The sequence below is a fragment of the Loxodonta africana genome, chromosome 25 (assembly GCF_030014295.1).
Source record: "Loxodonta africana isolate mLoxAfr1 chromosome 25, mLoxAfr1.hap2, whole genome shotgun sequence".
Taxonomy (NCBI): domain Eukaryota; kingdom Metazoa; phylum Chordata; class Mammalia; order Proboscidea; family Elephantidae; genus Loxodonta; species Loxodonta africana.
In genome coordinates, this window is record NC_087366.1 from 31396005 (window position 1) to 31409515 (window position 13511).

Consider the following 13511-nt stretch of genomic DNA (forward strand, 5'->3'; position numbering starts at 1 on the left):
TGCTTTTCAGGGTTCCGGACCATCAGGACATTGCTTTTGGGGCCTTGCAGCAGGGGACCAACTGCCTCGACACTTTGGGACATTTTGCCGATGGTGTCGTTGGAGTGTACGAATGTCACAATGCTGGAGGAAACCAGGTAAGTATGTGGGTGAACTGGGGAGGGATGTGGGATCCCGAGGCTGGAATCCTGCTGCCACCTCTCCCTGTAATCAGATATGTGCCTGTGTTCAGAAGTGCCTGACACAGCCAGCCTTGGGTGCAAATGAGAGGCTGCCTTGCTGGCACCACCATCAGCCTCAGCTTCCCGGGGGCTTAGGGACTGGGCCCCGCCACAGCTCAGCAGGTGCACTGGCTGCTCACCGATACCGTGCTCCCATTGTCCAGCCAAGTGCAGGGTTAGTGGGCTTGGCCTTCCTCCCTGTCTTCGTCTTGCCAGCTCTGTCCTCCCTGTTGTGTGTCCTCACCCCTAGAACCCTGTTCTGTGTCTTATCCTTGGTCTCTGAACATGTTTGTAAAAGACCTGGCCTAACTTTAGGCCTTAATAGGTGTTTAACAAATGGTCACTACAATTGCTGCTAAAATTATTGCCCCTTGCCTAGAGATGAGCTAAGTGCAGTCTTAGATAATAATAGCTTAAGCTTTGAAGTGTTCGTTATCAGTGGCTTCAGTGTGACACACTTGCACCTTCCTCTGAGGCACCTTCTCTCATCTCATCTCTGGGGAGGAGAGGAAGAAGTGAAGACTGGGTAGGCCCCAATCTGGGTGGGTCCCCCAGTGTTCCAGGGCCTGTTTTCCCACAAGGTGTTAAGTGAGTATTTGCTAAAAAGTGGGCTTTATGCACAAAATAGTTTGTGCAATGCTATGTACTCTTATCCTCTTCTTGAAAATTTGCCAGGCTCTAAGAGGACCTGCAATTTTTAAAAAGGCAGAAAAAAGGCAATTAAAAAAAAAAAAAAAAGGTAAGCCTGTGTATCCCAAATGTATCGATCCCAGAACTTTTTATGTAGAACTGTTTTTAAAGGAGAGTGCCTGCATTTGTTTATAGCTGCCTGTTCTACCATCACCACCAGCAGTGCCTAGGCAGACTGTGCTCCCCTAAGGCCTGAGCACCTTCCTGCTCATAGTGATGCAGGTGTGGAAGTTGCTTAGACCATCCTAAATCAGACCAGTGTGGGAGGGAGGGGTGACCACCACCCCAGGGCTGACCAGGTCCGTGCCCTCCCTGTCCTGCCCAAGCAGACCGAGCACTGCAGGGCCCAGACTGGCCCCGTGCTCCCATGCCCTGCCCTGCACTGCCTTTCTCCCACAAAGCCCAGCCACCACTAGGCCCAGGCTTGGCCTCTGTCCTGGCCTCTGGAAAAAGGCCTCAGGTTGGCATTGAGCCAGCCTCAGTAACTAAACACGTGGCATGTCGATCCACACTTGTATTCTTGTCCCAGGTTTCACAATGCTAGGTGTGGACTTGGAAAGAGGAATCCATAAGAGGAAAGGAAGTAAAATGGGGCAGAGGAGAGGGAAGTGAGAAGACATGAGATGAAAGGAATAAAAAGCTAGATGGTGTATTCTGGGTAGGGGAAGGGGCCATTTCTGCCTTGGGCATTACCATGTTTCTGTGTCCTCACGGGCTTTCAGTCCAAGGCTACAGCAGTGAAATGTAGTTTGCACGCACTGTTGGAAGACCCAGGCAGCTATCTGATCGTCTTGCATTCTCACCTGCATAGGGTGAGGCCAGAGCTTGGTGCGGTACTGTTACCGTTCCCATTCTAGTCTAGATTTGTTTGGGGAGAGCCAGGGGAGAGGGGCTGTTCCTTCTGCGCTGTTGGGACTTTAGTATGGAAGTGGGGAAAGCGGTGAGTTAGGGAGAGATTTCTCTACCCGTTAACATCTATAACCATGATGAGAATACTAAAATGCCCTCTGAAAAGCAAGCTTTGTCAAAAGAAAAGATAAACCTAATTCTCAGGAAGTTTAAGAAGGAAAAGGAATCTTCAAAGTGTGGCAGCATGTCATTAATTCCGAAATTTGGATAATTCAGACGGGGGTGTTACTTTAGCCCCATGTATTATAAAATGGAGGAAGTGCTGACCCAGATCATTTCCTATCTGTTATTTGGGGACTTTTCATTATTCAGGGTGCCTCCCCTGCCCAGATAATTATTGTGGTTTTCCTCTGCACATGGGAAATGTTTTGATTATTCAGTTGAAGATAGAGAGGGGTCAATACTTCATAGTTCAGCAGCTCCACGAGGAAGTGATGTGCCTTGGTCTGACTCCATGGAGCATTTAAAAAGAAGTAAATGTCCCCAACTCTTCCTAAAGGACTCCCATCACCTCTCCCTGGTCAGCATCTCCCCACCCAGCTCAGGCTGCCCCCATTCAGCATGGCCTCAGGGAATGGACCATACCTTTCACTCCATAGGTGATAACTAGTGACAGAGAGTCAGGCCCCTGCAGTGGCAGGCAGAGGTCAGGAGATGTGAGATGGCCTCTGGCTCCCGAGACCTTGCTGGATGGTGATCTCTGAGCACCCCAAGGGAGGGTGGCCACACATCCTGGCTTGCCCAGGACATCACAGTGTACACTGGTGGCCTGTGTAATTTTGGGCTCAGAGGTGTCCCTGTTTAGAAAATGAATTAGGTTGCTGGAGCTCATTGGTGATGAGCTATTCTGAGGATGTACTTTGGGGAGGAAGTCGATGGGGCCCATGCAAGAGGCCACCCAGAGGCGTTTGCTCTCAGCTATATTCTTGGCTAGTCTTCACAATGGGGCACTGAGCAGTGGAGGCAGAGCTGTGTGGTACCCAGGGCCCAGCACTGGTCTGCCCAGGGCCCCCTCCTGCCTTGTATGATGGAGGCCCCAGTGCCGTCTCAGGGTGGCTCTGGAGAAAAAGCAAGGGCGCATGGCAGGGTACTTCCCTTCAGTCCTTCTTTGTTTCTTTTCCTTTTTACTCCTGTGAGACCATTATTCTTCTCACATCAGGGGTTTTCCTTCCTTCTCAACAAACGCTCGCTGAGAACCTCTGTGTCCCGCACTATGCTAGGCCCTCAAGGTCCACAGTGCCATCAAGGAACTCACAGTCAGGGCAGCAGTCCCCCTGGTTCTCAGTAGTCCTCCAACCCGCACACTGGGAGAGAATAGAGAGCTTTTACAGAATGTTGATGTCGGGTCCCACACACGCAAACACTGATTCGGTCAGTCTGGGGTTTGGAGGACATCAAGACTTTCTAAAGCTCCCCTAGGTGATTCCAGTGAGCAACACCGGTTTTCTAGTGAAGAGACAGACACATGAGCTAGTAGCAACGTTCTTTTGCCCACATACCTGGGACCACCTTCCTCCAGAGACCTGTCTGAGGAGACCCAGTGAGCTACTTCCTGGAGCAGCGCTGGCCAATAGAACCTCCTGTGATGATGGAGATGTCACTATCTGCCCATCCAGTTCTGTAGCCACCGGCCACATGTGGCTGTTAAGCACTTGAAATGCAGCTAGTAAGACTGAGGGTGTGAGTTTTTATGATTTTATTTAACTTTAATTCAAATAGCCACACGTGGGTAGCCGCCAGTGTACTGGGCAGTTCCAGAGGGAGTAAGAAGCCAGAGAGGATGCTCGCCACTACCCAGGGTTTCCAGCCTGCAAGCTCACTGTGCGCAGCTCCTTTCTGAAGTGAGGGGGTGCGGAGCTCTTTTGAGTAGTGTTCGCATGGGTAAGAAATGAGAGGGTAAATAGCATTTCCTAGCTGGAACTAGGACAGGGTGCTTTGGAAGAGTGAATTTTGTTATCTGGTTTCTGGCTAAGGCTCAGCAGATACACAGATACATAAGAAGATTAATGACCATGTTTTTAAGAATGGCAGCTCAAAAAAGCATTCCTTAAATATTTATATATATATATTTTTTTTTTACAAATTCAAATAATTGAAATGCAATAAAAGAGCTAAGTGGCAACTAGCTCTCTTGTTTGCATAGCTAAATTAGTTTTTCTGGAATGCAGTGTAAAGTCTGTTTTTAAAACAATTAAGCACACAATAGCAAGGACGTTGTAGAAACACCAGGCCTGAGCTTTAACCGGTGTCAACAAACCTTCCAGCATCTCCCAGCAAGCACTTGCAAGAACAACTTAAAGCTTTTCTCTGTACAGAGGTGGTTGCCACCATCACTGTCTCCTCTTAGCCATGCAGGTGGGGCACCTCTGTATGCCCGTTGTCGCACACAGGGGCTGATACATACTGGAGGCGTGATAAGTATTTTTTGATAAATGATTTTTCTTGGGTCTCTGAATTCTTAAGCCTGGGTGAAGTTGAGTACCTGTGGGTGCTATACAAGGAAGCCAGCTTCTTCACCAGCACTGTGGAAGTGCCGCACAATGGGTGTCAGAGTCAGACTCTCAGGGATCACCTGGGCCCACGTGTGCCTTTTCCTGAGAACGCACCCCAACACTTTGGTGCCCAGAGCCGCTGCAGGGTGTTCCCAGTTGTAAGCTTGGGCAGTGCTCAATTAAACAGGGCAAGCAGCTTTTGTTTCTCTTGGCCTGTTGGGGCCTGTGAATTTTCAAAAGAGAAATGTGGCATGTATTCAGCGTTTCCAGATTTATTTGGTTTGGAACCTATTTTTCATAGAATTGCACATGGAACACACTTTGAGAAACACTAATTACTGAAAGGTGAGGAAACTGAAGTCCAGAGAGAGGACTGCTCCTGTTAGGGAGTGAGCCAAGTCAGCGACAAGGTCAGGCCGCTCCCCTGAGCCCTGGGCCAGGTCTGCCACCGCAGTGCTTTCAGCTGGCAGACACCCTAGGAATCTAGGCAGCGCACCTCACAGAGGGCTTGTGTGAGGTGTGCACATTTTCAACTTGAGGTTTTTGTGGTTTTCTACTAACAAACAGTTTGTTCCAGGATGATTTAGGTACTAAACAGTGAGGCTCTTTAAGGGATTATTTATTCCTTTCCTTACCTCTGTCCCTGGAGAAAAGAAAAAAGAAAACACACTTCTTCATACTGCTTATTAATGCCTAAAGCCATGGCTGTCCATTCGCCATGTCCTGGCCCTGTGAGGGCTCCATGTCACCACAGGGGTTCCACAGAGTCATGGATGGGGGAATAAATAAATTGGAGCCACTGTCGTGGGCTCATAGCAGAGTGGTGCACAGGGCTGGGGACAACGTCATGGGATTCTGAGTTGAAAGAAGCTTTGTTCCTTCTTGATCCCAGAGGGCTTGGGTGTTTCTCCCTACCATTGGGTCAAGCCCTGGAGCACTGGTCGGAAGCCTTAACCCTCTAGCTCCCAGCTCCCCTTGTACCTGTGGCATTCACTGGTCTCTCTGTTCTCTGGCTTCCTGCCTTCACAGGTGGTCTTGTTTAGTATTTGAAAAGGTTTTCCTTTCAACCCTGTCTTCTCAGACCTTCACATACTTACGTGCGTTTACACGTGCATGTAAACATATATGTGTGTATGTGTATGTTTATATTTTTAAAAATCACAAGCAAGTTTTTTAGCACTCTTTGCCTCAGTTTTCTCATCTATCAAATGGGGTTAATAATAGTCTGTCATGGGGCTGTTGTAAAAAAAGGCCCAAATAGTGCTTGGCATGTAGTAAGCACTCAGTAAATATTAGCTAGTGTGTGTGTGTATCTGTATGTGAAATATAAATACATAGATCCATTCCTAAGGTTCTGAAAGAACTTTACCAGCATCAGTAGCTCAACTTAGTGCTCAGTTATGAAGTCACACAATATATATATCTTGCTTGATTATATAATTCGTAATTTTCACACACTGCAATCCACCCTGGTAAGTACTCTTCCCACAGCATACCTGCATGGGGGCAGGGAACTGTCCCCCTTGTGGGTAGCAAGCTCAGTGCAGTGAGGGTCTTCACAGCTCATGTTTCCTTATAGAAACATGAGTGTGGACCTCTCACTTGCATTTTGGGCTGAAAGAGTTAATACCATTAGTTCTAGTTACGAAGTGCTTTTGCACATCAGTAGGTGAACTTAGTACTCAAGTATGAGGCCACCCCCAGACATCCCCATCTGTAGACTGGCCCTTAACCAGAAAGTTATTTGTTGGTTCTGATTTGGTTCAGGAGTTCGGAATCTTCGCTCCCCAATGTTATTTATTTCACTATTGGGGTCCTTCGTTAGTTTTTTTTTTTTTTTGTCGTATTGCACCTTGTGTACGCATTTGATTTCTGGTTTTGCATTCTAGGAATGGGCCTTAACAAAGGACAAGTCGGTGAAACACATGGATTTGTGCCTTACTGTGGTGGACCGCACGCCTGGCTCTCTCATAAAGCTGCAGGGCTGCAGAGAAAACGATAGCAGACAGGTGAGGCTCTTGGTCGTGCTCATGCCTCCTGTAGCCACAGTCGCACTGTGTCTGTGTGTATTTGCTGAGTGTCTAGCTGCCCATTGTGAGCGGCTTGCTCTCCTCTGTCCCCCAGCCTACCACATGGTTCTGGGGTCCAGGGGGCATCTGATAGATCACTGTGCTATTAGTATGGTGAGGGTGTGGGTAGGGGCCTGTGTGCTGGGGAGGGCTGATCTCTGCCTCGCCTCCTGGCTCTGTATATCTGCCCTGTCTCCTCGGCCCCTCCACAGCTACCTCTACCACAGCACCAGTCCTGGCAGCGTCTCCCCTGGCCTCTTGATGGGCCCGTGTCTGGGCCATACCCTCTATCTGGCGTGAAAGGGCAGGACCGTACTTTCCAACTGTGCACTCAGGTTGTGCTGCTGCTCTGTAAGGACCTGCCCTGGGCAGGCCCGTGAGGGGGGCTCTCACGTCATCCCCTCCACTGTGTGGGGGATAAGTAATGCTGTTGGCCCGTTTCTCAGTACTTGTTTGGATCAGCCATGGTGCCCAGGATACCCTGGGAGTTGTCTCATGAGGTTTGGCAGGGGACACGGGGCTGCTGCTGGTGCTGTTGCTTCTGAATGCTGGGCACAGTGGCTGGGAAGAGATTGTCAGAACCCTGGGGTCTGGAGGCACGGAGCTCCCACCCAGGAGTGGGGAGAAACAAGGACAAAGCTGGGTCCTGCTGCCCATAGATTCTCCATAAAATCTAAAGAAAAGTGCTGGCCAAGCCACGCAGTGACAAGATGGCCCAGGGTGCAGAAATCCGGAAATCCACCCACATGGATCAGCAGAAGAGTTGCTGGCCTGAGTCAGTGAAAACCCTGATGTGAAACTCTGTTTACAAAACACACATTATTACCCTATCCATGATGTTAGTGAAACACCCACACGCATAGACTAGAAAGGAAAATGAGTCATAACTGAAAATAGCGAGGTTGATAATACTGCCACCAGAATAAGCAGCTCTGTACTGGATTATTGTTCTTGGCATGTTTCAGACTGATAGCCCTCAAAGTGAAAGACCTGTTGGGAGTCTTTAATTTCTTAAGCCAAAGGTCTAACAGCATTGCTTGCTTCCAGTTATTTTATCATTCTCCTCCACATGCCACTGAATAATTTAAATAGAAATTACATGTTTTTACTTATTCACTAAATTTTTCTGTTTAAATTTATAAAAATTCTAAATGATTAAAGTTCAAAGTTATGAGGCTTTACCCACACACACCTAAATATATATTGTGCATGTAATTTTTTCCAAACTATTCAGAATATATTTTATACCTGTTCCTAAATTAGTTTTCTCTGACATACTCCCTGATGGTAACTTGGAGGCACACTGCTTTCCTGAGACACGGGGTAATACGGAGCATTGGAAACAGGAACACAAGCATGCAAGGCCGTTCCAGCATGCTGCATCTCTCACTGAGATGGATGGGGCCCAGAAAACCGAGGCACAGAGCCTGTCAGAGCGAAGAACCCCAGCAGGCCCTGATCCAACACTTATTTCACAAAATGGGATGCAGAGGCCCAGAAATTGAATCCCTCCTCCCACGGTCACACGGGAGAAGCAAGGCTAGAACTAGGTCTCCTAACTCTCCAACCAGTGCCCTTTCAGTTGCCCGTTTGTACATCGTTATAAGTTTAAGTTATCAAAGAAATGTTTGCAAAGGGCCATCTTTCATCCATCCATCTCCAAACACCCAGCCAACGCTGGTGCGCTCTCTTTTCCGGCCTCCCGAAGTCCCGCCTGTGTTTGGCGGTGGGCCGTTCTCCTGCTCACTGCAAGCCATCCGCAAACATGGGTCCATTTGATGATGCGCTTACATGACTTGAATACCCTACTGAATAAGAGATTGTTAAAACAGCAGAAAGCCACTGCCCCTTGGCTCCCGACCGCCTGGAATTAGGCAGGCCTGGCACCCAGTGAGCCCAGTACTCAGCTCTGCGTGCTGAAAGTGAACTGGGTTTTCCCGGACCTCATGGAGACAGTGAAGAAGCCTTTGGAGATGTAAAGAAGTGATGATGTTTTCTGGTCTCCAAATCTTTTTACCTTTTTTAAAAAACAAATAGACATTTCATCTCTTGAAGAGTTACCCTTTAGGAAGAGCTTACTTTATTTCAAGAGTTGATAGGTGCTCCTGCTCCAACCCCAGCCTGGGGAATCATAATCAGCACCCCTTACAGGCTCCATGGACAGAAGCCAACTTTCAGGCAGTGAGTGCTTCTGGATGTGTGGTGTGTGTACATGGGGATTGCGAGGTTGTTAGCCCGGAGACTCAGCCTGTTAGAGAGAGGGGGTGGGGCCATTTCAGTCAGATCTGGCTGTCTTAGAAATCAGTTCCCCCACCACAATTCTATTAGGTGGACTGGTCAGAGTTGACAGACTGCCTTCCAAGGATAGGGCTGGGGTTTGGTTACATTGTTTTAAGGCCCTTCATTTAATGATGCTTTGACACCTGACAGGCAGAGTCCCCACAGAGAATGGTATCAGATTCCATATTCTCTGTCAAACTGATTTCTCTGGGCATTTCCAAAGTGGCATGGATGTTGGCAGCCACATTACAAACTTTATACGACAATGGACGCAAACAGCAGAAAGAGCGACACAGTGAAAGAGGCACTGATAGGAGATGATGGGTATGTGGACTAGCCCTGCACACTCACCCGAGGGTGTTGCATGTTCACTGTTGGCCAGAGCTGTGGGTAGGACGTGGGCATAGATAGAAATGGATCCGTGTGGGAACACCCTTCCAGGTTTCCTGCACATTGGCTCCTCTGCCTGCCTCTGACTTCTCTTCTCCATCACTGGCCATTTGAGAAGAGGCTCCTTAAGCAACTCTGCCTGGCCTGTGGGAGTACTTTGTTTCTGTGCACGTCTGTGTGTTCGTGTTACGTATGCATTTGCAGAGTCAAAGGGGACAGGGAGGCAAGAGTGTCAAAAGGATTTGCAAAAATACCTACATAACTTTAGTGCATACAGTGTAAAAAATTATTTAGAATCACAGACGGCATTAATGGAGGAATTTTAATAAGAACAAACTGTAGAGATTTTTTAATGGGGATATTTATATTGGAAACCCTGGTGTCATAGTGGTTAAGTGCTATGGCTGCTAACCAAGAGGTTAGCAGTTCGAATCTGCCAGGCGCTCCTTGGAAACTCTATGGGGCAGCTCTGCTCTGTCCTATAGGGTCGCTATGAGTCGGAATCAACGGCAGTGTGTGTGGTTTTCGGTTTTTATTTATATTACTTGCTAAACCTGGCAAAGGGGTCGTCTTCAGGTTTCCTTTAGCATGGGTTTGTAGGGTTTGGTTGGTTGGCTGGTTGGTTTAGGCTGTGAGTGTGCATGTGTACGTGTGCACATCAGTAGGGAGATATTACAGCCTGTACTTCATAAGTGGCACACTCAGAATCGAGCAGATACTGCCTGACAGCGGCCATGCGGGGTGCACACTTTGCAAGTGAGGAGTGTGAGGTGGCTGAGACAGGTTTCTCATGTACACCAGGAGAGGTCCACACACCAGGCGAGCAGACAGGCCATACAGCTATCGAGAAACCTCTTTCCCTCTCATTCAGCCTGATTCCGTTCCTCTGCTCCGGGCCACCTTACAACAGCTGGGGGCAGGACTGAGCACCCCATTGGAGCTGGCTGAGTTCCCAGGGTGCCTGCCTTGGGTGACACATTAGAGCAGAACTTCTTGTGAGTGGATACAAATGCCCCACAGCAGCAACCGTCCTGGGTAGAAGGCCTTGTCACTTTCCTGCTGACTGAGGGCATGCGCAGAGCACTGGGTCTAGAGCAGGGAGCACCCAAAGAGGGGGCTGGAGGGAGCAAGAGAGGCCAAAGCAGAGCATGTGCTCCCCTTCTGGCCTCAGCGGCACCCAGGGAGTATGGACCTCAGCTGTCCTGACTACGGCCCTTGGTGATCAGAGTTTGCTCAAACAAGCTTGTTTTTGTTCTGAACGCAGTGAAGACGACCTTGACAATGGGTCTGCTTTCACTCTTTTATTTGGTTCTTGTGCTGGAGGTAATGCTTTTCCCCCATGTCTTGCAGAAATGGGAGCAGATTGAGGGCAACTCCAAGCTGCGGCACGTGGGCAGCAACCTGTGCCTGGACAGCCGCACAGCCAAGAGTGGGGGCCTGAGCGTGGAGGTCTGCGGCCCCGCCCTGTCCCAGCAGTGGAAGTTCTCACTCAATCTGCAGCAGTAGCGGCAGAGCCGTGCACCCTGGCTCCTGTCCCACTGGCTGAGTGTCAGAGATCACATTATTGATTATGATTCTTGAACTTTCCACGAAACTATATACCTCAGTATTCCATCACGTCTGAAAGTTGGAGAACTTCAGCAGGACGTGGGGGCTGTGCGGACACAGAAGGGGAGAGAAGAGACGGCAGCAGCTCCCCCCGCCCCCCTGGATGCCTCTGCGGCCAGGCGCCCCTTCCAGGGTGGAGCCGTCCCCTCCTCCTTCCAGCTTCCACTTTGCAGTCTCACAGACAGCCGAGCCCCACCCAGGACACGTTGGAAGGCAGGAGGGAAAACGGGATGTCGATGCTCCGCAGAGCGGAGGACTCCTGAGATCTCCACGTGCGATCCCATCGAATCATTTATGATCCCACAAAACCGAATCATGTCATTTTGCAGGTTGACGTTTCCCACCCCCTGCCCCTCTGTCCCTGACTGTCTTCCTAGCCCAGATTCCCCTCCTCCATGTAATGTACTTGCTATATTTGAATATGAACTTTTCTATGATGGGACACTAAATATAAATCTATATTAAGAAAGAATTTACCATCAGTTCCCTATGGTTTCTGCAGGTCACCATCATCTTGTAAACTCCCAACCAAGTAGCCCACACACTCGAGAAGAGGAGGAGGGACTGGAGCCCTTTGGGGGCCCCATTGCCTCCTGGAGCCTTATCAGCCAGTAGGTGCTACTTCTGCCAGCTGGATGGAGTCCTGACTTCCTGTAGCTGGCACGTGGGAGGCAGGAGGTGGCTCAGACCACTGGCCTGCCCCCTGGCACCTCTGGCTGCAGCTTGGAGTTGCTGCTGTGTCTTGGAATTCACTTTGTGTGCTGTTGGTGTCTGTAAACCTGTATGGGTTACTCATTTTGAGAAACATGCTTTGGGTCTTTTTAAATTACTTTTCCCTAAGGCAAAACAACCAACCCCACAGCTCCCCTCAAGCCGCGGTCCCACTGCCCCTCTGACAGGGTAGGCAGACAGCATTAGAAGCTGACCCACGCACACACTGGGCTAGTGATGATTGGAGGCCCTGCATGTTGGGCTTTCAGATTAATTGAGCTGTCAGCAGAAGGTGGGTGATTAGCCTCTGTCTGAACACAAGCCTGGTATACAGCTTCTGTGTAACTGGCATCCTGGTGTGTGAGCAACACCAGCAAGGTTACAGTGGGCCTGGAGTTTGGCCTGCCTGCCCCGGCCCCACCCAAGTGCAAGAGGGGATGCATCTCCATTTCCTCCCCTGCCCCACAATAACCACTTCTGGAAGCTTCGGGTAAAGAATCGGGAAGGAACAAAACAACAAAAGAACACCAGCTAACTTAAATTGAGGATTCAGGGCAAAAAATAGGAGCCTTGTAGTTTAAGTTGAAGATTTCAGTATAAACCATGACACAGTTGTGAATTGAAATAATGAGCAGACAGGCCAGGTGCTTGGATTGCTGCCCAGGGTGTCCTAGGGAGCCACCATGCTTCCGTGGTGCCCACAGCAATGACAGAGTAGCCAGTCCTGTGCACAGTGACCCCCTGGCCATTCCTATGGTCCTGCCTTGCTTCCCTCCCCCTGTCCCAGCCCCTGTCACCCACCCACGCACCCAGATATCCCATTCTGAGGTAGTTGGTGGGCCCAGTAGCGAGCAGAGTGCTGTGGTTTTAATGTGCATGCACAGACGCACATCTGTCTGCCCCTCAGAGGGACTGCTGCAGTCACAGAGTTAGAAGTGGCTTAGAAGATTCTGCTAAGTTGAGTCTGACCAGTGCTGGCCTTTCCTGCCATTCCTTGTAGAGAAGGGAACGTTGTCAGTCTTCCTTCTTCCACTGCAGAAGCCCCACACAGGTATGCTTTGTGATGGTGGAGTTTACAGCAGGGACGCCATTGGGTTGTCTTTGTCCCTTGTCTTCTCCATTTTGCTCCCTGCCAGCAACCAGATGTATTCTAAGTGAACAGAATAGCCACAAGTTGGATTTAATTCTGCATGCTTCTATCTTTAGAGACTGATCCTGACTACAGATAGGTTTGGGGAGAGTCTAAGGAAAATCACTCTTAGGTACCTGTGCAAGGCCACTGGCTACAGATTGAGGGCAGGAGTGAATCCCTAGCCCAGAGCACCTGGGTTCTGTTGTCAGACCCTGTCACCTGTGAGCTTCTACTACTGTTGTTAGGGAAAAGGTCCCATTGATGTAAAATAAATTTGGCTTGTTTTAAAATTAGGTTTCTTGATGAATCCATCACCCATACCCCATCCCGCCCAGAGTCTATCGAACCGTAGGGATGTGACCACCAAATCCCACGGGCCGGCTGTGCCCTGGGAGGCAGCCTCAACGTCTGCTGGGGAGGGGTCCTTTGCGAACTATGTTTACATGACACAGTGTGCCAAAGTGACTTACTGTGACTGCATTATTTTTTAGTCATCGGGACGATCCCACCCTCCTACCCTCATTTTTAAAACTAAAAGTTCTTTCCTAAGAACCCGTCAAGCAAAGTGTAACAAGGTTGTCTTCTCTGTGGTGGTCTCTAATGTCTTCATAAAAGCTAAAATGATGGTATCTGTGAGTATGTTTTGCAAATTTAAAATATAGTTTGGTAATTTTTTTTTCCAGTTGATTTTTAAAAAGAACTGCTGTACAGAGCTTGTACTTTGTTCATTTTATAGATGGAAACCATCCTTGAAAATTGTTTAACTTAAATAAAGAGATGATACTTTATAGATAAAGATGTCTGTAGTTTTTCTTGGTTTTATAGGATGGATGTGACTGTGTCTGAGGTTGTAACTGTAGTCTGTCTTCTCTGGCTCCTGCTCAGTTACCATTTTTTATCACTTTTAAAATTGCATCCAACTTTTATTGCTGTGCCTTTTTGTTGTTTCTTCTCATTTGTATTAATAAGCATTGTCATTCAGGGAGTGTTTATGGTGGGTCAGACTCGG

At 48.8% G+C, this 13511-nt stretch overlaps 1 protein-coding gene across 1 annotated transcript in view; it reads left to right on the top strand.

Annotated features, from left to right (window-relative positions):
• The window catches only part of GALNT2 (polypeptide N-acetylgalactosaminyltransferase 2), a 269895-nt gene extending 256597 nt beyond the window's left edge, over window positions 1–13298 (top strand). The window contains exons 14-16 of the mRNA XM_003410890.4: window positions 11–137; window positions 6202–6321; window positions 10402–13298. Coding sequence (XP_003410938.1) covers window positions 11–137; window positions 6202–6321; window positions 10402–10557 — 403 coding nt within the window. The 3' untranslated portion in view covers window positions 10558–13298. The remainder of the gene's footprint in view (window positions 1–10; window positions 138–6201; window positions 6322–10401) is intronic.
• Window positions 13299–13511: the final 213 nt, after the last annotated feature.